At 38.3% G+C, this 25,652-nt stretch overlaps 2 protein-coding genes across 3 annotated transcripts; both read left to right on the top strand.

The window, feature by feature from the left end:
• Positions 1–7,199: 7,199 nt before the first annotated feature.
• LOC117373890 (immunoglobulin-like and fibronectin type III domain-containing protein 1) lies at positions 7,200–19,892 on the top strand. The gene is made up of 27 exons (XM_055223216.1): positions 7,200–7,236; positions 7,360–7,419; positions 7,965–8,096; positions 8,171–8,304; positions 8,377–8,476; positions 8,562–8,604; positions 8,707–8,881; positions 9,487–9,643; positions 10,088–10,360; positions 10,441–10,833; positions 11,008–11,166; positions 11,443–11,556; positions 11,674–11,790; positions 12,453–12,557; positions 12,629–12,742; positions 13,364–13,488; positions 13,564–13,705; positions 14,384–14,677; positions 14,890–15,186; positions 17,138–17,317; positions 17,395–17,523; positions 17,851–18,159; positions 18,325–18,410; positions 18,494–18,686; positions 18,982–19,278; positions 19,461–19,787; positions 19,888–19,892. The coding sequence occupies exons 1-27, from the start codon at positions 7,200–7,202 to the stop codon at positions 19,890–19,892; spliced, it is 4,497 nt and encodes a 1,498-aa protein (XP_055079191.1).
• Positions 19,893–20,342: 450 nt separating this feature from the next.
• zgc:66479 (uncharacterized protein LOC327541 homolog) lies at positions 20,343–25,231 on the top strand. Of its 2 annotated transcripts, none has more exons than XM_055223110.1 (5): positions 20,343–20,862; positions 21,749–22,188; positions 22,836–22,893; positions 23,456–24,245; positions 24,323–25,231. In XM_055223110.1, coding segments are annotated over exons 1-5 (1,569 nt in total). In that variant the 5' UTR covers positions 20,343–20,583; the 3' UTR covers positions 24,325–25,231. The 2 variants fall into 2 exon arrangements, with proteins under 2 accessions (XP_055079085.1, XP_055079083.1); XM_055223108.1 differs by having other exon boundaries at positions 22,836–22,920.
• The last annotated feature ends 421 nt before the right edge of the window (positions 25,232–25,652 follow it).

Genomic DNA, 25,652 nt, shown 5'->3' with positions numbered 1-25,652 from the left:
TAGCAGGTGAAAACATATGATTTTCTGGTAGTCTAAGAAGTCCAGAAGGTTAATAGGTTTTTTTGAAAGGACAAAATTTTGAATCCACAAAATCTGGCATGTTCAAATGATACAAAATCACATCTGAAGGAGTATTGCAAGAAACACAAATGTTAAAACAATGTAGTACTGTATTGTCAACAAAAACTTGTAATCTTACTCACAGTGAGAAGAGAAAGTAGCAAAAACTTTTACTCAAGCAAGAGTACTGTTACTTCAATAATAAGCTATTCCTCAAGTAAAAGTATGTTGCTAGAAAAGCACTGTGAAATAACTACAATTTCTTTAAAAAGTTACAAGAGTAAATACAGCAGTCTGCTGTATTTGAGTACCGCTGTATTTGAGTACTGAGTACTACCAGCCTTTGTTCATACCTGGTCTTCTGCATTGTGTTGCAAAGTGCTAAGGAGCTACAAGACACCGCGGGAACTTTTGGAGTCACTTTTAATCTGTTCCATAAAAGTACAAAACTTTATGAACATGTGCCGCTACACGTCAGTCCAGCCCACTCTATACGAGAGAAGACAATGGATAAAGTCAACATCTCCCCACACTTGCCCACATGAACAAACAAAAACAACGAAACAACACAGGAGCTCAATATTAACTTACATACAAATAAAATATAACCACAGATGTAAACAAAAGTAAAGATAATTACAAGAGGGCACTTTAACATTGGGATCACAATAGATGACTGACCTCTTCCCAAGACTGAGTCGCAAAGGGAAGAGGGCAGGAGTCAAACCCCGAATTTATACCAGGAGGCAAGGTGAAGGATACACAAAAAAGAAAGTAAAACATAGAAGAAGCGGCTGGAGGACCAAGGCTGCACATAAAATTAAACACCAGGTATGAACAAAACTGTGATGAACAAAAGCAGCGTTTTGTGTAATTATACATATATATGAACCTGTTACATTAGTCCACCTTGGCACTAGAATTTGAAATAACATCATGTTATGTTTTTCTCCATAATTTGTTGTGAATGACTAAAATAAAAGTTAAAATAACAACACAAAAGAGATTGTACTGCTTTATAGTGTAAAGCAGTGACATGCTTGTGAGCTGTGTCATTGTTCACTTTACCTGTGTGAAACTCATTAAACCCTTCTGACTTTATGTTTCAGTCTCTTTGTCCTCTTTGATGCTTACACCAGAAACAAACATTCTTACCCTGACCCTGACGTGATGGCGTGGAGCGATCTGGAGGACTTTTGGGGATATCGAGGTGGAGTCTGATGACTGCGATGGTGACAACCAGGGCCCTCAAAATAAGGTAAGCAGAAAACTTATTTAATAAAATTTCTGCATAGTTTTTTCTGTTTATTTTATTTTTTTATTAGGGTTGCCAGTTTATAATTTGGGTGGCCTATCTAGTCCAGTTTGTGTTCTTATGCATGTAAAGTTGCATGAAGCACATTTACTAACACATAGGAACAGATCAATGAGCCAGTGGTAGAAATCCTGGTTGGACCAGATGGTGCTAGGCCCGGTTAGACTGTCAATAGACTAGGTTCTATTGGACATCCAATAGGACCTTGAGGGGGGCTTGTAAAATTCTTAATCAAATTGAACGTAGTCACTGCTAAGAAACACCCTATAACCAAGACGGCTGGACTTTGGTAGGGTTCTTTTGGGGTCATTGTGGGTGGCTTGGGTCTCTGACTTCTCATTTTTAGCTTTTAACGCTTAGAGTATTGGCTGGAGCAGAGCCTGTATAGGCTGCATTTGAGGGTGGAAAAAAATAAAGGCAAAAGTCCAGGGTATAGGAGTGTCGGGTCTTTAAAACTGAAATCACATGTATCCCACCAAAACCTCCACCCCGCACAGACGCCTCAGCCTCTGGGTGGACAAGGTCTATTAACATTCTTGTTCCCAATAGTTCAAATTACAGGTGTGTAAAACAGACTTAGTGACAGATTTTCAGTGGTGGAAAGAGCAGAGTTTTACTCAATTACATTTTCAACTAGTTCTCTTTAAGCAGGTACTTAGTGCATAATGCCCTTATTGTTAGTGTTATCAACCCTGCTTGTCATACTCTGTATTCCTGCTCTACACCCCTCCGTTCCTCTCGCCCATTGTCTTCCATCAACATTTGCTTTTTGTCCCATGCGCCTGGAGAGTAAATTGTAACAATATTGCGTATCTCTTCCACCACTGCAAAATGGACAGTACAGAAAGAAAGTTCAATCCTACTACAATAAAGGAGGCATGTCAAAGTGTCTTAGATTTGCTTTTTTGTTAGAGATAGAGGACAGAAAGAAAAAGATGACAGAAAAAATTGGCATGTGGGTAAAGGATTTGCAGACGAGAGGCTTGTTAGGAGAGGATGCATCTCCAAATCCTACAAAAGAACAATTAATGAATATCCAAACAGTTGTCCATGCTGCTTGTGGGGAAAGGGAAAAGGGGAAGGGGAAAACTAAATGTGTGTAATGTAATTGGTTAATTCTACTATTCGGAGAATGGGGCTTAATCTCATCCGTAGCCCTGATTCACTGTCTAGGGCTCCAGTAACCCACAACCACCACCTTATTGGCCAACATTGGTGTCAGTCAGAAGCTAATCAGAAGCTAACACGTGTGTTTAGCACTAAGGAAGAAAATTGGCACTGTCAGAAGTTTATAATGCCTGAAATCGACAAAGAAATGCAAAAAAGGACGGAGCAGATTTCACATAGATTGAACATGGAGGATCTTATTTTGTGGACATAATTTCTTGACTGGATTATATTCTCTGCACCTATATGGTGATGTTTGACAGAACCAGAGCACTCAAAGCTAAGAGAAGTCCAAATTCACATTTTTGGCTCTTCTGTAAAAACGTCTTTCCTCTTAGCACTGTGGTGATTGCAGGTGAAAGTGGTTCGCATGTTCAGAAAGATGAGAGCCGTAGCTTTCATTTGATGTGTAGATTGTTTGTGTGGGTGTATGTACCTTTTTGTAGAGTTGTAAAGTAGAGGAACGTTAACAGGTTAATAAGGAAGACTAACAAAGCACTGGACTCTCAGTCAGGGGCCCTGCAGTCAGCTCAGGTTAGAAAATGAAGGGAATCTACTGCCACCTTGTGGGACTTATGATGCACTTGTATTTATATAATTCTGAGGAAACTTTCAACATGCCAGACATAAACATTTACATTGGAGAAAACTGATGGATTTCAGGTGATTTGACAACATTCTACAGGTATATAATGGTCACGGTTTTGTGGTTGGGTAAATATCACTGTATAATAATGACATCATTATACAGATGTAGTACTATATAAAAACACATATGAAGCAAATGAAAACACACACACACCCCTACACACACACACACACATCCCAACACACACACATATACACACATACACTTATACACACACATATACATATACACACATACACTTATACACATACACACATACACTTATACACATACACAAACACACGCACACCTACACATCCACACAGATATATACACACATACACTTATACACATAAACACACACAAACACACACACATCTACACACACACCCACACATATACACATACACACACATATACATATACACATACACATACACAGACATATTTTTATATTTACCTTTTGTAAACTTGACACCTGGCGTCAGTGCATTGTTTACTCAGTCAACCACTCATCCATATAATTTTCTGGTGGTGGATCTGGCACACGCTTGTCTTATGAAAATGTTATTTCTAGAATATTCCACAGTACAGTATAAACAACCTGCATTATATTAGATTGCTGGGGTTTTTGTGTGTTTTTCGTTGGTAAAAATATTTAATGCAGTCACCTTCGTGTCTCCATAAACTGCAAAGTTTTATTCGATTCTATGTAACACTTCAGGCCAATCAACATGTCCATGGAGAAAAGGTTTTGGACCCTCCACCTAAAAACTTTCATAGTGCCTCTTTAAAGCACGAAGTACATTTGTTTCCCATTTCTGCTCTAATGTAAAATAATGTACAGGGCAGAGCAGTACTTTTAGTGTTATTGCTGGTGATACTAAAGTGTGTGTGCCTGTCTCACACTTCCATAATACAATGGTATGGTGTTGATCCTACTGGATAATGAACAATGCCATCTCTTAAAATCACTTACCTCAAGTTTTAGATTTAAGCTGACTGACATCCCAGTGAGGACTTTAATCTTATTGGTTTGTATTTGTTTTTCAGTCTAAACATGAATGTTTGTGGAAGTAAGCACTAGGGGAAGAATGTGAGTGCCAAAGTCAGGGTGTTAACACGCTGATTATTTGTGTGAGGAGAAATGAATCACAAACGCAGCCTTTAGATCTGCAAGTAATGAGCACTGAGACAGGCCATGAAGTAGATGTGATGAAGATTTAGAATGCAATTTACAGACAAAAAGCCCCTCATGAAAAGGACTAGGGGTGATATGTCGAACTAATACAGAAGGAGAAAGGAAATGGACAGCTCATTTAGGTTAAATTTAGTAGGATACTTAATTCAAAGAGATGCTGAGGCATTTTCCAGGGAAAACTGTGTATGGCTAAAGTAATCACATATACATACATAAGGTGTCAAAGCTTTGATTTTTAGTGTTAACACTTGATCACATGAGGCTGTAGCTTGTAATCTCGTCAAAAATAGATTTTCATTACTGAACAGAGATGCCTGTGCTGCCTTAGTCTGCAGCCCAGAAGTTACATTTTGGCACTGGAGACATAGAGGCATTCTGCTGCATGCCTTTTAAAGCAGTCTGAGCAATAGCAATGTAAGCTATGTCTACTATCTCCAAACATGTACATGGACACAATGCTTCATGCATTATTACACCTTATGTGCACTAATAGATCATTAGTTAATATATTAAGTTTTGCATCTTTATCTATTATGTTTGCTCCATTACTCCCAGGCTTCCTGTTGAAGGGTGACTGACATTATGAGGGCTGTACAGGAGGCCACAGTCCACAGCAGAGAGGGCAGGCCAGGCTGTCTCGTTAGCACCTTTGCGGCCGCTCTCTGTGGTCCCTTATGACAGGAATGACTGCTATGTGGCATGACATTTGGTCAATATAAAGAGGATATGCCAGTGGATCTTAATCCTTTATCCAGAAGGTTTATGTCGGCTTAGTCCGACTCAAGAGACTATTGACATGCATTAGAGTCCATCGAAGGACAAGATCAGCAGGACATTCAAGTGCACGTTGGGAAGATATTGCGTCACATCCGCCTCGTCAATAATCTCTCTATTTGTTTAGTCAGTTACTTTGTCTACTGCAATAAGTACAAGTAGTTTATAAAATAAGTAAACTGAGATAAACAAATCTCAGACACAAATAGAAAATATAAACAAATGAAAAACACAAGGATTATGGGAATGGGTAGTACTATTGTCATTGATCTATTGCAACTCCAGACTGCTCTGATATTTTTTGTCAGAATTCACTTGGCTTATCCTCAGACTGAGGTCAGAACAAAGTGTTAGCATGGCAATATATTTAGGCCGTCCATCTGTCAGAAATACTAAAAAGCTAACATGCCAAAATTGAGTGTGCAATGTGATTTCTATTGAAAACAAACTCAGCAGCTTATCACTAATGCCTCTTGAACATAAACAATAACAATATCATAATCAAAAGTTAATTATATAGTGATCCCAGAACACAGAAATAGCCTCAAATAAATTTCCTCAGGTTTAATACTGATGTGTCAAAAACAAGCTTGTCTCCATGGAGAGGTCATAACAAAAAATAAATAGTTGCTTCCAATAAAAAAAGACGAACAACTGTAAAAACAAAGTCGGCTACCATCTTTAAGGAGAGCACAATTAAAAAAGCTAGGACAAGCACACAAACAGTTATGTAAAGAATGTCAGATGTTCATGTGTTGACCTTCAGACCATTAATACATCGTTCCTTCATTTGATCTTGTCTTTTCGAAGAAACAACCAGTCAAAGCCCCGACAAGAAAGGCCACATAAGTCGCATAAATGCCACAACCTTGATTATGCAATGTAATGTAATATAAGAAGTACTCAAGAGAAGGAAAAGTACCTTGTTCGCAGCATGTCATGTATCAATATGTAAACTGATGAGTCACGTTTTCATTCAATTACAAAACTGTCGTGAGTATTTACAATCCTGGTGCTTGTCACAGATTATGTCCCGATTTATCCGTGATGTTTCATTGGCAGCATGCTCTTCCCACCTCGCTCCCCCTCCCTCCAGCCTCTTAATAATAATAAGACATATGTCGTAAGTGTCCAAACACTCTCTAAGCACATCCTCCAGGCAGCACATCTCTGACATGTTTTCCCACAGGATTTATTAACCACTAAAACACAGCAGGATTCAGCTTTACACCACATCTACACAGCTTGAGTCAGAGCCGAGACAGGTATTGTGTTTTCTTTTATTTTAATATACTGTTGACAACTGCAGAAATAGCTTGAAAGTAAATCTAATACAGTTTAAATACAGGTCAGACAAACACTGATTTATTTTATGGCTTGTTATTTTGTTTTATGCAAATATATGCTAAGCTAGTTATTTCTAGTTATGTGATATTTATGGATATTTATTATTATTTAGGATGATGTCAGCATTGTTTGTCAAAATTTTGCTTTAAGAATAACTTTTGTGATGTTGTGACCTACAGAGTGCTCTGTGCAGTGTTTGACAACAGAGCAACGAAAAGCTTTGCCAATTCTATCAGTACAAATAAAGCATAAGGTTGCACCAAATAAGGAAAAACAAATGCTATAAATGATCGTTTATCAAGGTGATCCATTATATAGTTGATAGTAAAAAAAACATAACTTTATCATATGACGTGATGCATGACGAGCTGGTGTCTGTCACAGTCACATAACAGTTTACGTAGCTTTTGTAAACTGAGAGGACTTGCTTCTGTGTGGCGCCTCAGACATCTGCGTATATAAAGTATTTAGGTTTTGTAGCCTGCTCCCACAATGTAAAGAATTTATTGGGTTTCTTGTCAAATGGTCACTGGGATCAAGTTCAGCATCTCTACTGTGTGGGTTTATTGACTATTAAAATTCACAGGCTGCTATAACATTATGTCAGTGGATAATAAAAAGATTACTCTACTATCTTTTACTTAATATGACTTATATATATATATATATACAGTATTCTTCCTTACAGTGGGATACACGGTGCTAAAATGTGGAAAAGGCCATCAGGCTCCGGAGGCAGACAAGGTGAAGTTTTTGTTTACCCCTCACTGTGGTTGTTATTTTTGATAGATACTGTACTGTACAATACTGTATTCAGTGTTTAAAAGTTCCATTCAATCAGTGCTTCATTTCCTTTCTATTCTCCAGCTTTCTCACTTGTTCATCGATACATTCAGCACTTTAATGAGGTGTCAGGAAACAAATCAGGTAAAATATAACATTTCAGTTCATTCTGGTTTGGCATTAACCCGGGACAACAAGGTAGATCTGTTTAACCAACCTCTGGAACCTGGAAGTGCTCCACTGTGTTTTTAAACTCCACACACCTTCACTAGAATCATTTGGATAATTTCAGCCCTAGAATTTCCAGTTTCTACTGAACTAAAGGTAAAAGGAGCTGTTCACTACAGCTACATGACATCACAAGGTGGAACAGAGCATTTTGAGCTTTGGAGATGTAGAGGGACGAATAACTCCAGGTTTTTGAAGAGGAAACATTACAACATGGCTTAAAGCTCACAAGAATATAGGACCTTTAGCTTTATTTTTACAGGAGTTTTGTCAGTCTATGAAACATAACTGATATGATGCTCTGCAAACACCTTCATCCCTTGTAACAATAACACATTCTCAATACATGATAGTCTGATAAAGCTTCTTCTCACAAAAATGGCATGCCTGACACCTGCTGGCAAACAAATGTAATAGCTGTTACTTTCTGCAATATTTTAACAAATGTATTTATTTTTCAGCTGCCATTCGGAGACGATCCAAAATTCCCGGCGTGACAATCACACAATATGTGCCACATTTACCTGAGGGCAAAATGCACCCTGATTTCCAATGTAAAGTGACGCCTGTGAACGTCAAAGAAGGTCATGTGTGTTTCAAATATATTTGTTTTCCCTTTTACTTATTGGACAATAACAAATACTTTCACATATTGCTCCAGGTAAAGTGGTTGTTTTTAAGGCTGTAGTTGTAGGTGAACCCAAACCCAAGGTAACATGGAGCAGAATCAAAGGAACTATATCAGATAAAGAGAAATATAAAAATAAATATGATGAAGCCACCGGGGAACACATACTGGAGGTATGTTTATTTATATTTATGAGTTATTTCTACACAATGATGTAAAAATATGTTGTTATTTTGCTTTTTTAGATTTTGAATGTGTCTGCTGAAGATGATGATACCTACAAATGTATAGCTGTAAATGAGTTTGGTAAAGCTGTGTGCACAACAGCTTTACATTTGAAAGAAGGTGAGAAAAAGTCACTTCTTAATTACCTCAAATACAACTCTTTTCTATTAAAGTTGTTACAATAACATGAAGAAAACTATTGCAGTCCTGACAAATCCTTCAGACTTCAGAAAGCTGCTGAGGAAAACGTGAGAAAAACACAAACACAATATTATTTGAACTAATTATCGTATGATTGATATGGGAGGAATGCATAATCATAAAAATGGGATTTTATTTTGTCATTATAGAAAAGTGAATTATGACGAAAACCAAACAGGAAACTACGAAGCAGAGGAAGACAGATTCTGGAGCGCCATGCTTAAAGCCGATAAAAAAGACTACAGGAGAATCTGTGATGAGTTTGGCGTCTCAGATATAAATTTAGTCATGAGAAAACTGGAGGAAAAGAGAAGAGCACAAAAGGTGAGCACATCCAAAACTACAAACTCAAGTCAAAGCAGTATATGAACACTAGAACAATACATTTTGGTGCTCAATGTTCATCATTTTCTTTGTAAAAGAAAAAATTAAAAAGATTAAGTAAATTAGTAAAAGTTTGAATAAGTCCCTTCTGTGGCTCACTGTTGAGTCATTCTGCTGTTTATTTGTTGCAACTCATGCCTTTAAATGATACTGTTTAAAAAATGCTTACTGGGATTATCCTGCAGTATTGTTATTGTGTGTCATAAAATTGTGAATATTAACGTTTATCGTTATATTTCTCTGTAATAATATAACATTCTTCACAATATGTTATCGTGACAGGCCTACATTTATAATCTAACACAATATCTACATGTACTAAACATTTTACAAGCATGATATGATATTCTCTTTGAAGATAGTTGAAGTTGATAGTTAGTATTTTCTTATTATAGTCCAAAACGGTCTAGTTGTAAACTGAGCCAAATTATTCATATGACAAAATGATTGAGCAGAGTTATCATATCATGTAGCTCTTTAAAGCACTCTACAGTCAACAAATGTTAAAGTAAATGATTTTTATGACACTGGTGTGTACTTCACAGGTGAGAGTAATGTCCTCAGATGAGGATGGGCCACAAAGCCCCAGTCCTAGAACTGGAGGTAAATCTAATGAGTTCAACAGGAGCATGGACCAGTTTGGGACAGAACACGCTGAGCCTCACAGTGAGGACAATGCATTCCTTTCAACTCAACATTTAAGTAGGTCATCTATTTGGTTATAGCTCATAATACTAATTTTAACAGCCTCAAGGCTATGTTAATGGGTTACATTCAAATAAAAGTTAAACGCAGCTGAGGCATGTTGGAATTAGCAGTTAAAGGGCCATATTACACTATTTTCTGTTCTATATTATAATGTGTGTATCATTTACTCATCAAAAACATTGACTGTCAACTTTAGTGTTTTTAATTGACAAAACCATAATCTCAGTTATTTTTAAATTATTATTGCAATGGTTGTGTGTCTTTTTTTTTTTTTTTTTTTTTTTTTTTAACTAGAGTTAATGCAAAATATTATAAGGCATGGCGAAAGACTTTTCAAGTCCACAATGTGTGGTTTATCTGTTCACATGTATTAGTGATATTACTCTCTGCTCTCCACATGTTAATTTGAACTGTCTGTCTCGTCTTGCATGGTTTCAGAGTCCAATGTGGACTTTGTTGTAAAAATTCAAGAGGTGAAAGCCCAGGAGAGAGAGGATGCTCTATTTGAGTGTGTCCTGACACAGCCCCTGCCCAGAGTCACTTGGAAAGGGAAAAACTGTGTCCTGGAAGAGAGTGACAAGTACAGCATAAGTGTATCCGACCATAAACTCATCCACAGACTGCTGATTAAAGACTGCATGCTTCTGGATAAAGGAATCTATTCAATCCAGGCTGGCACTGTGTCTTGTAGCACTTTACTATTTGTGGAAGGTACAGTTTGATCATTATTGTTGTCACTGAATCTGGAGCGTGGTTATGTGTATTATATTGTAAATTCATTGATTTTTAAGATGACCAGGACCCTGCTCCGGGTGGTATCATGAAACCTCGGAAATCCACTGTGGCAAGAGGAACAAGCGCTGACATTGAAGAACTGGCCAAAGAGCAACAAATTAAAAATCAAAAAGAAATTGAGAGGATTTTAGCAGTTGCAAAAGCAAAACAACTCAAACAGCAGCGGAAGAGAGAAAATAAACACACCAAAAAAGCAAAAGATGGTCGACAGTCAAGTGTTACTAATGTGGCAGATGGATCAGAGGCAGCTACTGGTCAAACACAGCAAACAGACAAGAAAAAAGACAAGAACAAAAGACCCAGAGAAGGCTCCACAAACACATCAGATGAGACAGGAGAACATGATGGAGTGAGAGAGAACAACAGGAAAAACACGACTCAGGACCAATGTGAGCAAGGAACAGATGCCCACACTCTACAAATACATCCTTTATACTATGACATATAACTACTGCAAATCATTTTTCAAAAATAAATACAATGTTAAACATAAATCAAATGTGCAATTTAAAGTTCATAATATTTTAAATAAATATGTGTCTTGTATGTTTCTGTTAACACAGGTATCAATGGGGATATTTATGATTCAAGCTCCGAATATTCACAGAGCAGTGAAGAATCTGAAACGGAATCTGAGTCGGAATCTGAGTCGGAATCTGAGTCCAGATCTGAGTCTGGATCTGAGTCGGGATCTAAGTTGAAATTTGAAGATGAATCAATAGGTACTCATTTAAATTCATTGTTGTGTATGTTCTACAACATAAAATAAGACAAAAATAATAGAAAATGTCCTGATGACTGTTTTAGATGAAAACTACAGTGAAGATAACACAGATGGTAAAACTGTGAAAAGTCAATCAAAAAAAGCTGTGGGGAGCCCAAACAAGATTCAACAAAAAAGCCATAACTCTGGTAGACTCTTTAGAGAGTATTATTAATGTAAAAAGAAAGGTATAAAAAAAAAAACCTTGGGGTCCAATTCTGATATTTTGCTGTAGGGACAAATAAAGTGGACAGTTGTGAAGACGATGAAATATGTGAAGAAGAAGGTGAGGATGACTTTGAAAACTCTGCTGCTACTGACAAGAACTTATCAAAGTCAAACAAGAAAAGTAACCAAACAGATCATTCAGATGATAAGTACAATAACAGTAAGCTGCACTAATATACTGCATTAACTATGTTGTAGTTTTACACCAAGTAAAAGTTAAGCATGTATAATTCTGTAGACGCAGTGTTTGAAGATGGTAATCCTGAAAAGTATAAAAAGAAAGTCAAAACAGCCTCTAAAAAAGGTTCATCAAAGAAGACAAAGAAGAAGAATCAACAAGGCACACAAGCACCTGGTAAAAGCAAATCTAAATGACTCTACTGAAGAAATGATACTTCAATACACTACTCCACCCACAGAGACTGAACTTTCTGATGATGAAGACGTCAACAATAACAAAGTCTTCAAAACAGACTCCTCGAAAAGAAAGAAACAACAACAAAGCAACATTGAATCTGGTAATTCACATTTGAAATTATTATAAACGTATCAAGGAGCACAGCATCCTACACACATGAAAACCATAAATATGAGATAAGAAACAACTGTGCTCCAAAGTCCAAAAGGTTTTCAAAAAGCATAGAGAAAAACTTGTGGTTGAACATAAACCCACTAGGACACAGGGATAATCTAAACACATTTGCCATAAATTACCAACAAGGTGTGTCCTGTAAACTTGATATTGTTCAGTGAAAATTCTATTGTATTAAACTTAATAAACTTAATCGAAAGTTTAAAAGTCAGACTCACCACTTGGCAACCACTGACCAGTTGTTAACACCTCAAAGTTTCCCCAGACAGTGTGAAGCAGGCCTGAAGGTCTCGGCAGTCCAGATCCAGGGTCCTTTTTTCTCTGCTCCAATACCACAATACTTCACATGACCCCTGTACTACAGTTGTGAAAGAAGAAACTGTTTTATATGAGGATAAATAAACCTTCAGTTTGCCTTACCTCAGGGCCAGATGGACTAGGTGACATTGTGGAGGACGGTGAAGAGCCAGACCAGCTCCTCTCCACAACAGATTCAGAGCATGGTCAAAAACTACAGGCTTCAGCACAAGGTGAAACAAAAAGAAACACACATTTAAACCTCAAAGTGTACTCAACAGTGGCTCTGTTATGTTTGTTACAGGTGTCATAAGTAAAAAGGAAGGCACAAAAAAGCAAAGAGAGAAAGGAAATGGCACATCTACATCACGTTCAAAGAGAAAACGAAGAGTTCAGCTCATAGAAGATGTAGTTATTGGTAAGTAACAAGTAACAGACAAACAGGTACGTAATAATATACTGTAGCTAAAACATTTTAGGCTTTTATCATATTTAGTAAGAAACAATCACATAGGATTATTATACATTTTGGTGACTGCAAATATTGATCTAAAACAATTTCATAACTGAAGCAGGTCCATTGACTTACTGTTCAAAACTGCAGAACTGATTACCATAGCAACCAGCAGTCAGCAATTTTTTATTTATGGTGTTTTTATTTTTGAAAATGGCTACACAACATTATTAAAATTTGCATAGCGCAGTATTGAAAGATTTTCAAAAGAATCACAAGTACAGAGGCACGGGGATAGGAGGAAGGTGCATAAGTACATTTTCTGAGCAATCAAGCCTCAAATGCAGGGCACATACTCCAGCATGCATGTGTGCACAGAAACGATTATAACACATAATGGTTTGTTTTCCATAACTCATTTCTAATATTCCAAAAAGATTAATTTGGTTGTTTGTATGGTTCTAACATACCAGTTTTGTTTGAAGAAAACAAAGGCATTTATAGTTCAAGAAGACAAAATTAATCTCATTAAAGTCAGTTTCGGATGTTGCCTTTAACTGTGCCCTATGTGGAATGTGTCTGTAGATCCAGGAGTTCATTTCATCTGGGGCCTGTCAGATGTGAACGCTGTGATTGGTGCGTCAGCCGAGTTAACGTGCAAACTCAGCAGAGAAGACTGTGAAGGAGCCTGGTTCAGAGACGGCAAAAAGGTTACAGACTATTTCCAATCACAGCTGATTTTTTTGTGTGGTTCCATTGTTCATTTTATTCTTTGCCTTGAATAGATATCCGATGATGCTAACTTCAAAACATGGAAAGATGGAGTCATTCACACATTAGTCATTACCAAGTGTGAAGAAGAACATTCTGGGAAATATCGATTTGAGGCAGACGGTCGCAAAACAGAAGCAATGGTCAATGTTAAAGGTTTGACAATAAATCTGTTTAAGACTAGGCGTTTCACAGTAATTACTGTACTAGCTTATTGTTCAAACTAGACAAAAGACCTAATTTTTGCAGTACAAAAGTGCACATATATATGACTCATTATAGTAGGGCTGAAACAAGTTCATCCATTAATTGCAACTAATCCATCCATCCATTTTTTTCTGCTTAACCGGAACTGGGTCGCGGGGGCAGCAGTCTAAGCAGGGACTCCCAGACTTCCCTCACCCCAGACACGTCCTCCAGCTCCTCCGGTGGGACCCCAAGGTGGGGCCTCCTCCCGGCAGGACATGCCCAGAACACCTCCCTAGGGAGGCGTCCAGGAGCATGCTGAACAGAGTGAGGCAGAGACTCTCCACCCGGAGAGGGCAAACCACCTTTTTCCAGTCAAGAACCATGGCCTCAGATGAGAGGACCTGATTCTCACCCCAGCCACTTCACACTCAGCTGCAGACTGCCTCAGCGGTTGCAACTAATTGATTATTGAAATAGTTGTCAACTAATTTTGTGATCAATTAATTGATTTCTGAACTATACAGACTCCAAAACATGCCATGTACATGTCAGAATTTTAAAAATCTCATATTCACAGGCCTTTTGCAATCCAAGCAACTAATACATCAAAAGAATAATCACCAGACTAATTGGGGATTTTTTTAGATCCACCCAGGTTTGTGGCAGAGGATCTAGAAGCTTTCACTAAACCTGTGACAATTAAAGTGGGACACAGCGCTGTCTTCAAAGTGGCTTTTGTTGGACATCATCCAATAAAGATTCACTGGTACCGAGAGGAAGAAGAGCTCCAAGAGGACGCCAACCTGAAGATCGAGAGGGCCTCAAGCCACAGCCGTCTACTTCTGATCAGGTGCCAAAGGAAAGACACGGGAGAAATCAAGATAAAACTGAAGAATGAAGATGGTTTCACTGAGTCTTTTTCACAGCTAATTGTGCTTGGTAAGTAACTCTCTACATGAATGAATTTAAGTTGACAAGCAACAAGAACTTGAAGTGGAAAAATAGAACACTTAGAAATAAAATCTACTTACCAAAAGAAAGATATTAACAAGGCCTAGAAATAGAAGTTTCAAATATATAAAAATTATGAACAAATCACTAAAAAGAAATTCAGTCCTACACATCAAACCTTTAGGACATTTTCATTACAGATAAACCCACCTGTCCCCTCGGTCCAGCCGAGGTGATTGAGAGCTCACCTATTTGCATTGAATTTAAGTGGAGACCTCCAAAAGATGATGGTGGTTCACCGGTGACCAATTACATACTGGAGCGTCAGCAGGTGGGTCGGAACACGTGGAAGAAGTTGGGTGAAGTGCCAGGGGTGCCCTGTTATCGTGACACAGATGTGGAACATGGGCGAAAATACTGCTACCGCATCCGTGCCGTGACTGCAGAGGGCGTCAGCGAGCTCCTGGAGACGGATGACATGCAAGCGGGTACCCTAGGTGCGTACAAACCATAGACTGTATATATAAGTGGACATAGCTAACCTGCTAGCAAATAAGAAGTGACCGGGGCGCACTCCATCAACTCTGGCTCCAACTCACTTTACATTGGAAAACTGTTGCCCGTCTCTCTGTAACTGCTGCAGTCAGGCTCGTCTTTTTGGTCATAAAATGTTAATATTAATCTGCTCTACATGATTTTGAGATTTTGATTTCACTATTGCATGAACTTTAATAAACGACAAATCACTGCTAAACCAGATACAGGCAGGTTTGACGGTTTGGTTGTTATGACACTTGCGGTCGGAATTACAAATATGGAACTTGGCGCCAGATTCGTCCCAATAACTGCTCTAGCCTCAATGAGCTTCACTTGAGTGGAATCAAACGCTGTGGGTGACGTGCCACTCACTTTGTCCACTTCTTTATACAGTCTATGCAGTGGTGGAACGTAACAAAGTAAAAGGAGTAAAGTACTGTACTAAAGTATACATTTTCTGTACTTCACATTTTAAAGTGGATACTTTAAATACTACATTTTTTAACTGGACTGAAAAGTAAAAGTATTTTTTATTAGGCCTGTTGCTGAAAAGGCTGAGAGTTTATTTTTAACATGTTCATAATTTGAGCAAACAAAAATATTCAAATAAAAACAGCTACAAAAACATATTGATTCAGTTGTTTCTGTTGAACAAAACTCTGCACAAATCTGCATCAAAATCATGTGACGCTTTATTATATCTCAAAATCTGCACAAAATACTTTTACTTTTTAAGTACATTTTTTACTTTTACTTTTACTTGCATATTTTTTTGCTCCAGTACCTGTGCTTTTACTTAAGTGACAGAACTGAGTACTTCTTAAACCACTGAGTTCACAGTACAAACAGCTGATCTTAGCCCCAAACCAAAATCTTTAATTCCTAAACCTAAACATAAAGCATATAAAGCATAAATAACCTTCTTTAAAGCTAGAATCTCATCTTTCCCAAATAAAGTGGATGGCCTGTACTAAAATTGTTTTATTATAGTTACTGCATTTCATTTAAACATCAATTTAGTTTTAATATTTATTGTGACTAGAAAAATTATAATGAGTAAACCCCAACTGACTGTATGGAAAAAAATATGTAGTAAGTAAAGTAAGTAAGTATGTATGTAAGTAAAACTGAAATAATAGTCTATGAAACATACCAATAAACAAAAGATGGCGCTATTGTTAATTACATCAAGACGAGGTCTCAGAACACTGGTATCCTACGGCAAACAAACAAACCTGTATAATAAAATATAACGTGGCATTACTGTACAAATTTACATTCATTTCACATATTGTTTTCTATTCATCCATTTATTTATTTTGGGAGTTCTTAAATTACTTATAAAGCGGTGCATTCTACGTAGCCTAACGTACAAATGCTAACCATCTGTTTTTAAACTTGTATTACAATGTTATCATTTTAAGTTTTAATGAACATTTGAGGGTAAGTCAAGGTAAGTAAACTGAACAATAACCACACCATACTCTTTAAATAGTGTTCAGTGTAATAAATAATGTAAAAAGGAATATGCTACTCAGCTAAAACACACCCGTGCGGCGTGGTCCTACCGTAGAGGCGTGGCTCTACCCTAGAGGTGGGACATGATCACGATACCGCAATAATTCAAAATATCTTGGACTGCTTTAAATAGGAAAATGAAGCTCAAATGTCTCTAAATGCATTGTTTTGTTGTACACTATATGCACAGGGAACTGCACATACCATGTTCCTTTGTTTTGTTAAGTGTTAATTAAGTACACATATTCATTTTTGGGAATGTGATAGTAATAAATAATATAATTATAGGCCTATTTGCTTACCCTTTTTTTCAAAATATTCAGTCATTAATGTAAGTAGGCAATATATTTTTACTCTAGGCAAAGAAACATGGATATGTGTTTGTTGTCTCAGCCTTCCCAGGGCCTCCTGCACCACCAAAGATAACAGATGCTTATGATGACTGCATAAATCTGGAATGGGTTGCACCAAAAAAGACGGGTGGCTCACGGATTGTGGGATACATTTTGGAGAAGCGCAAAAAAGGTAGCAATCTGTGGTCAGTTGTAAACCCATCTGGTGAACTAATAAAAGGTAATTTTGCATAAAAGAACTGTTAAACTCCTGATGTGATGTTAATTATAGCCACTGATGTTACTTTGTGTCCCCAGAGAAGAAATATTCTGTAAAAGATGTTGTGTCAGGTTTGGAGTATGAGTTCAGAGTGGCAGCTGTAAACCTTTCAGGACCTGGAGAATCCAGCTACTCCTCTGAGTTTGTTTGTGCACGAGATCCCAAAAGTAAGTGCCTCATGGTGGGTTAATGTGATATAACATTCATAGAACTCATAGTTGGGCCTATTTAACATTCAGTTCACAATTTTATTATGACATTTGACATGGCATTTAATGTATTCTCTGTCAGCATAACTTTGTTAATGTTATACACAAAAATGATATAATAATAAAACTATTATTAATACTAATATTAATATTAATAATAATAATAATAATAATAATAATAATAATAATTATTATTATTATTATTATTATTATTATTATTATTATTATTATTATTATTATTATTATTATTATTATTATTATTATTATTATTATTATTATTATTAGTGCCTCCTGGAAGAGTAATAGGCCTGAAGGTGACAGAAACCTCCTACACACACTTTGCCTTGACATGGACCAAACCTGAGGAGAGAGAGGGAATCCGGGATGAAGCCAAAGGATATTTTGTTGAGATTCGAAATGCAGAGTCGAGTGAATGGTCTCGATGTAACAGCACCCCTATGATCACCACTTCATACAGTGTAAAAGGCCTCCGGTCCATGAACCTGTACTGGGTCAGAGTGATAGCTGTCAATGATGGAGGAGAGAGTGCCCCTGAAGAGCTGCCCAACTTTGTGATGTCTATGCCTCTGCCAGGTACATACGAATCCTCAGATTCATAAAAGAAGATAAAAGAAAATGAATGTGTGACACTCCTGTTAAAATACATGTGGATAACTATACTTTGTTATAAACAGTAAATACACTTTTTATTATAAGTATTGCTTTCTGTTTGAATTCTTGTTCCACTTCTCTTCTAAGTGAGACCAAAATTTACAAATCAGAAAATGAAGAGTTTCATAGTGGTGAGAGCAGGAAATTCAGTCAGGATAACAGTAAACTTTGAGGTAAGACGTAACTACATTACGCCTTGGCAAACTATTAATACAGAGCAGTATATAGACCTGTTTATTATAATACTGTTTAATAGGCTTCCCCTAGACCAGACATTATGTGGATGAAGGACAATGTGCCTGTGGCAAAGCGTGTTACAGTGAGTAACTGTGATGGGTCATCCCAGCTGCTCATCCCCTCATCTGAACGTTCAGACTCAGGCATCTACTCCATTCTGGTGAAAAACCTCGTGGGACAAGAGACGTTCAGCACCGAGGTCAGAGTCACAGGTAAAACTGAGCTCATGTCTTTCACGATCAGATAATAATCCATCATCAGACGTCATCACAACATCTGTCCTTTATAAATCTGATGTCTAGAGCTCAGTTTCCTGATTATAAAATGAAATATTAATTATAAAATAATCAAGTGCAGCTGAAATTGGGAATTTTTCTTTTTGATACTTCTTATGAGGAATTGATAAGGAATCCAACTACCACTATAAATCTGGGATCCTCTCTAGGATTTTTTCATTAATAATAGTTATCTGAATAGTTTTCTGAATCAGTTGTTTTTTGTTTACAGATGACCCGAAGCCTCCAGGCCCAGTGGAGCTGGAGGAAAACGTCCCAGGAACAGTGACGGTTGTCTGGGAACCCTCTCCTGATGAAAAGAGAGATGACCGCCTCCACTACACTGTGTCTAAACTGGACAGCACCAAACACACATGGAGTACAGTAGCCGACCGACTTTTTAATAACAGGTTTACAGTTTGTAACATCATGCAGGGGAGAGAGTACCACTTCAGGGTTTATGCCAAGAACGACATGGGCATTTCAGCCCCCTCAGAATCACCTACCTGGGGACGAGAGAAGAAGAGAGGTAGTCTGTATTTTATATCTGTTTTTATATAACAGACATGCGTAAAGTGCACTGTGCCAAATGTCTGGTAAAGAGCTGCTTGTCTCCATGGAAATGTTATTGATAATAATATATCCATGGAGCTCTTTACCAGAAAAGATACATAGTGGACTTTTAACCATAATTTCTTCTTCTTTTTCTAGAAAAGTTTGTTCTGAGCTTGCCGTCAAGAAAGAACTGTGATTTGCAATGTGCCCCTACCTTCATTGTTCCATTGAAACTCCACACTGCGCCCAAAGGTTATGAATGCTACATGAGCTGTGCTGTGACAGGAAACCCCAAACCACGCATCACATGGTACCGAAATAACATCAGTCTAAACACAAACACTAACTATTACATCTCCAACACATGTGGGGTCTGCTCCATGTTGATCCTTCAAGTTGGACCCAAAGATATGGGAGAGTTTGTCATCACAGCAGAGAATGCACTGGGAAGAGCCCAGAGCTCCACTGTGCTCTGCATCAGAGGTGAGCTGTTTCTGAAAGTTACAGCTTTATCAAAATTATAAAAAATATTTAATATTTTATCTGTGTATATGTCATATTTTTTGTCTTCTCTTCTTGGCAGAATAAAGCAACAGAAGATTATGGTGTAATCATTTGCAGTGTGTGTGTGACACTTAATTTTAAATGATCATATTATGAATATGAATACAAATATGATTGATACTGACTGAGTAATTGTATAATAAAATTACATATATCACATAATAGAAGAGCCTCTATGCCCTGTAGTCGTGCTTTCCACTGCAAGGAGCTTCCTTAGATCATGTGATGACATGCCCACACAGCATGTGCAGGCTGTGTGCACCAGGCCTCGTGCAGCTATGGCTCTGGGTCATAAATAGCTCGTAGTGACCCAAGCCCATGGGCCGAGCAGTGGACGTGTAGTTTCTCCATTAGATGACAGCGCACGTGGTGCAGGGTCTCAGCCACTCCCCGCTGCTGCACAGCCCCTCACTCCTCCTCTTTCACTCCTCGTCTTTCACTCCTCCTTTTACACTCCTCCTTTTTCCTCCTGAATGGACGAACACGCTGTCTGCGGCACACGCCCCCTTTTTGTCATCTCCCTCTAGCTCCACATCAAGTGCCTACTGCAGCTTATCAGGACTTTATTGTGCAGTGGTTTAAAAACCAGGTCGATTTGTGCATCGTCTGTTAAAGTGACTTGACTTAAACGGCACTTTGGACCGAAATCGAGGCGTTTGAGTCAGAGGCTCCGTGCGTAAAAGCTCCGAGAACATTGTGTCCTCCGTGGGACAAAATGACAGCGAAGCATCGTAAAGGGAAGAACAACCACAAACATGAAGACAACTTTTTCAAGAATGATGTTCTGGAGTCTGAAGTTCGCGCTGCAGGGAACAACTACACCCTGGCCTTGGTTTTAGTGCTGGTTGTTGTACTTGGAGGCGCAATAGGCGCGTGGTTCTGTTTCCAACAGCACCAAACTTTAACTTATTTGACTGACAATCTTATGGGAATACAGATGAAAATAGCCAAACTACAGTCTTCTCACGAAGAGCTCAGACAGTCCAGTGGAAAGGTAAGTTTTAAATGCTTTACATTGCATTCTAGTGTTATTACGTTAAAGTAATATAATCTATAGAGTAATACCCACATTATCTCTGGAAAGGCTTAAATATACACTGTATGCTATAGCATCTAAAAGAAAAGGTCCAGCACATGCCATCAATCCACGTTGCCAGTTGCAAAGTGGAGGCCTCTATCAGATTTCAAAATGCCAGGTCCCTTATTGGATAAGAGTACAAAACTCTATTTCAAACCTCCAGGCAGCTGCTGAAGCTTGTAATGAGGATTATACTTGACCTATACAGTTTAACAGAATTTTACTAAGATCAAATAAAGACAGCTTAATATTCAAAAAATATCAATGAAGTGTGTGTTGAATAATGGATGGCCTGGATAATTATAATCAGATGCAGTGAGCCAAGGATAAATATAGTTTGTGATAATGTTACTAGGCCCAAAGACTGTTTACTGGGCTTCGGAGAAAATCCAATAGTGTTAACTCAATCACTATTAAAGTGAATGACCCTGTGTTCACTCCTGTCCATGACCTGAGCTATAGGGATCTATACATATGAACCCTATATAAGAGGTCAGACTCCAAACACTTCCCTGGAGAATACTCTGAATAGGGCACTTTTCTCACTTTGCCTCTGTATTACTCAAGGTTAGAGAAGAAACTTAACCAGCCCAGTCCTGTTCAAATATTTTAGACCAGCAATTTGTAGCCTATTATTTGGCTCACTTTAAATAGGGTTTTAGATCGTTGAAGCACATTAGCACAATCTTTTATGTTTTCTAGTGTTTATGCAGAGAATCCACCCAGCACTGTGGTACAAGTATACATCTGGAAAGTGCATCACTCATTTGCCTTATCTCTGTTATTTACCCTGTTGCCACAGCACATTTCAGACGGCCTGGTATCCCGCTTGAATGCACTTGAAGAGTCCTATTCTCTGGCCCAGAAACAAGTGGGCATGGCGCTGGCCACGGCAGAACAGCTTAAAACCTCAGACCTACCTACCCAGGTGTTATCACTGCACACAGAGATGAAAACGAGATTGGCTGAAATGCAACAAGCCACAGTGTCCACGGAGCAGCTGGGCCACATCCAGAGTCTGGTGCAGGGGAAGAGCGAGGAGTTTGAGGGGGTCAGGCTGAAGCTGGAGGCCCTGTCCGCACTCGGAGATGGCTTATCTCTCAAAGTGGAAGCACTAGAGAGCAACCTGGGAGCAGCCGAATCCAAACTCGCCGAGCAAGTTACTACTTTGAGTGCTAGTGTGGATGGACAAGCTGCTGAACTGCTGAGTCTAAGGGAGCAACTGGAGGAAGCTAGTGTGAGGTAAAAGAAATGTTTTATTTTAGCCAGTTGTTTTCAAACTGTGGTGTGTCGGTGTATTCTGGTGGTACTCAGAGGCTTATGCAGCTCATGCATTTATTTTATTTATTCTATTTTTCACTTTTACTGCCACTAATGAACAGGCAGTTTTGTCACCTTCCAAAATTGCAGTGAAACTGGGCATCCACATAATTTTCACGGACTCCAAATACCCAGTTAAAAATACAATTGAACAAGAAATCTTTAAAGATTTTTATTTTTTTATTTATTTATTTTTTTACCAATAAGAAGCATCTGTAAACACTACACAGAAAGTAGAAAATTACTTTTCATTTTAGTTCTATTGGTGCTTGAATGTAGATATTGTAAGTGGCACATAGTGTGAACCATTTTAAGAATTACCGGTTTAGAGAAATAGCTCACCTCCTCTCAGCCATAACTCAGTGTTTATTTTGCCAAAGCTTTTGTGTTGGCTAGTGTCATGTTGCCTTTTACACCCACAGTGAGATCCCCTTCATCTGTGAAAACATACTGGTACTCATTTTTGAATATATTTTACAGTTGAACAATTTAGCAGTTTTTCTAAGTATCACAGTTGTTGAAAATTGCACTGTAAATGAACTAACTTTTCTGACACTTATGTTTTGCAGAGCTGAGGTTGAACCCGAACAGGCCCCAGAAGCAACTGAAACGACAGTGGAAGAGCAGGTGGAGCAGGTGGAGCAGGTGGAGCAGGTAATCTTGACATAAAGTTTTAAAGTCAGATTTGTTTTTGTTACCATACAAAATAATGCCAAATTTGGTTAAGGGTATAAAGTTGTATGTACTACATATATACTATGTAGCAGTTAAGAATGGCTTGAGCCTATCCAGGGGGTCACATGACCACTTTCACATTAATTCACTGGGAGCAATTCACTAATACATGTGGGTCTTTGGACTTTGGTATGAAGCTGAACACAGAGGAGAGTCTTTTCTGAGAAGCAAACTGTTAAACATCCGGTTTTCTGTGTTACTTTGGGAAGTTATATTTTGTTTAGTATGACAATATTACACATCTACACTGGGGCTGAAAGACACAAATATAGCCATCATTCTGTACCAATAGCCAATTGCAACCTTCAAAATGTCTGGTAGGTGGCAGCCAGAGCTTTGAAACTGCTGTGGGCAATTGTTTCAACTGAGCCAGTTCATTTTTCATATAATCACATAGAGCTTTGCCTGATCCAAAACAGTGCAACGAAATAAGTAACATTTTGTCCGTCTCCAGGTGTTGGAGGATGTTGCTGCAGAGGTTTTGGAAGAAGCAGAATCACCACAAGAAAAGACGACTGAAGAAGTAGAAGGAACAACAGAAGGGGAGGAACTTCCACTGACGGATGAAGCGGTCTTGGCTGAACCTGCTGAGGAGGAGGAGGAGAAGGAGATGGTAGATGTTACTCAGGAGGAGCCAGCTGCACCAGAAGAGCTCCCCGTGGAGGAGAAAGCTGAGGAGGCTCCAGAGGAAGCTGAAGAGGCTCAAGAGGAACCTACCCCTGAAGTGGAGGACATGGTCGAGACTGAGCCTGTACAGGAAGAGACGACAGAAAACCAGGAGAATGTTCAAACTGAGGAAGCAAATACTGAAGATGTAGAAGCAGAGAAAATTGATGAAAGCACTGGAGTAGAGGATGCAGAGGAAGTAGAAGAAACACAAGAGGACGTCCCTAAAGAAGATGAAGAAGCTTCAGAGCAGTCAAAAGAACCTGAGCCAGAGGAGCAGTTAGAAACCAAAGAAATAACAGAGGAAGAGATCGTGGAGCAACCAGAGGAGGCTACAGAAGCAGTAGAAGAAGAACCTGCACAAGAGGACTCACTAGCAGAGGATACTAACACTGTAGATGACACAAGCATAGTAGAAGAAGAGACAGCAACAGTAGCAGAACCAGAAGTGGCAGAGCTTCCTAAAGAACAAGAGGAGCAGGTGGAGGTAGAGACTGATGACCAGGTTGAACAGGTTGAGCCAGAGCCACAGCTGGAAGCGTTGGAGGAGGAAGTTCAAGACGCTCTAGAGAACAAATGTAAGTATTGTAAGAACATGTAATACAAAGCATCACCTGTTCTCATTTTAACCATATTTTTTTCATTTATTTCACAGGAGTGCATCCCACAGTCATGGACTTTTGAAATGGACTTGTCCACAAAATAAAAGGGAATCTATCTGAGTGTCACACACACATCAACACAGAAATAAGGAAGCATTGTGTTTGAATAGGTTTTTCTTGCAGTATCAACAGTGTGGTTGCTTTGAAAAAGGCATGTCTGGTCAGAAGTCTGTCTACCTCAAAGATGTGTCTTTTTTTATTAGTAGGAAGGTCTGGTTTAGGAGGTTTAGTAGGAAGGAAGGTTTGAAGGTCTTGCTGCTAAAACAACCACAGAAGCCTTAATCTACAACAGTTTCCACTCGCCAACACTAGCACTTGTTGTCAAGGTTAGAGCTCATGCAGTTGCTGCATAGTATACAGCCATAAAGCCATAAACAAAACCTGCTTGTCTACATTAAAACAGTTGCCTAATGCCACTGTGGAATGTGTCATAAGATTATCATGCAAAAAAACTGAGCGATCCATCTGCTGAATACTTAGGCAGTTGTGCTGCCACTGACAGCTAATAGAAGTATGTTAAGGTTTTGGGAAAGTTTTAGTGGGTAGCTTTTTGTACTTTTTAATTTTCAAATTAATTCATTGCCAACTGAGAAAACTGGAAGAGGAGATTCTTCATATTTTGCACTTAAACTGGTTACTGAAGCTGTGTGTGTGATGTCAGAGTGTTGTCAGAGTATACTGGTGAAAGCTGGGATCTCTAATTATAGTGCTGAAATTAGAGCAATTAAATTATGATCTAAAGGGTCTCATGTTAGTGACAACATTTTTTTTCACAGCACAAGCTGCAAAACAACAGTCTGTCTTTTTCAGCAGAGTTGATCACCAGGAGAACTGTTTCAACAAAGGCCTTTTTGTTAATCTTACATGTCCGTTGCATTCTTTAAATAAACTCCAGTTTTTGATTTTTGTTCTGTCTGTGACTGTATGAGACTATGAGTGAAATTCTTAATCTACAAGTGTATGAATTACACAGTGCATACATTTATATTGTCTAAAGAACCCTGCCTAGGTTGCAGAATATATTGAAAAAAACTAACCATGTTCTGTGCAACTTTTCCATGTATGTTGTCAAATTGTGTTTTTCAATGTTTCTTCAAAACAAGTTTAATATGTTTACTTTAGGTCAAGTCATGTGGATTAGTTAAACGTAAAGGTTTTCTATCAAATTCTTCTATAAAGTTATTATTTATTCTCATAGCGTTTGGTAACTTATCGGGTCAGATATGTGCTGTATAGTATTTTAATTGGAGGGTGTTCTTGCTTTAGTCCAGTGCTGATGCTTGATATCGATTGTATGAGCATCTTCCTGTTTCGCAGCAGGAA

The sequence above is a fragment of the Periophthalmus magnuspinnatus genome, chromosome 7 (genome assembly GCF_009829125.3).
Source record: "Periophthalmus magnuspinnatus isolate fPerMag1 chromosome 7, fPerMag1.2.pri, whole genome shotgun sequence".
Taxonomy (NCBI): domain Eukaryota; kingdom Metazoa; phylum Chordata; class Actinopteri; order Gobiiformes; family Gobiidae; genus Periophthalmus; species Periophthalmus magnuspinnatus.
Note: the sequence above shows the minus strand (reverse complement) of the source record. Positions and strands in the feature narration are given on the sequence as shown.

Coding starts and splice junctions, on each gene's coding strand:
- LOC117373890 (XM_055223216.1), top strand. CDS start 7,200: ATGTGGAAAAGGCCATCAGGCTCCGGAGGCAGACAAG. Junction 17,524..17,850: donor TTGTGCACGAGATCCCAAAA/GTAAGTGCCTCA, acceptor TATTATTATTAG/TGCCTCCTGGAAGAGTAATA. Junction 18,411..18,493: donor GGATAACAGTAAACTTTGAG/GTAAGACGTAAC, acceptor ACTGTTTAATAG/GCTTCCCCTAGACCAGACAT.
- zgc:66479 (XM_055223108.1), top strand. CDS start 20,584: ATGACAGCGAAGCATCGTAAAGGGAAGAACAACCACAAACATGAAGAC. Junction 22,189..22,835: donor CTGGAGGAAGCTAGTGTGAG/GTAAAAGAAATG, acceptor TATGTTTTGCAG/AGCTGAGGTTGAACCCGAAC. Junction 22,921..23,455: donor AGGTGGAGCAGGTGGAGCAG/GTAATCTTGACA, acceptor GTCCGTCTCCAG/GTGTTGGAGGATGTTGCTGC.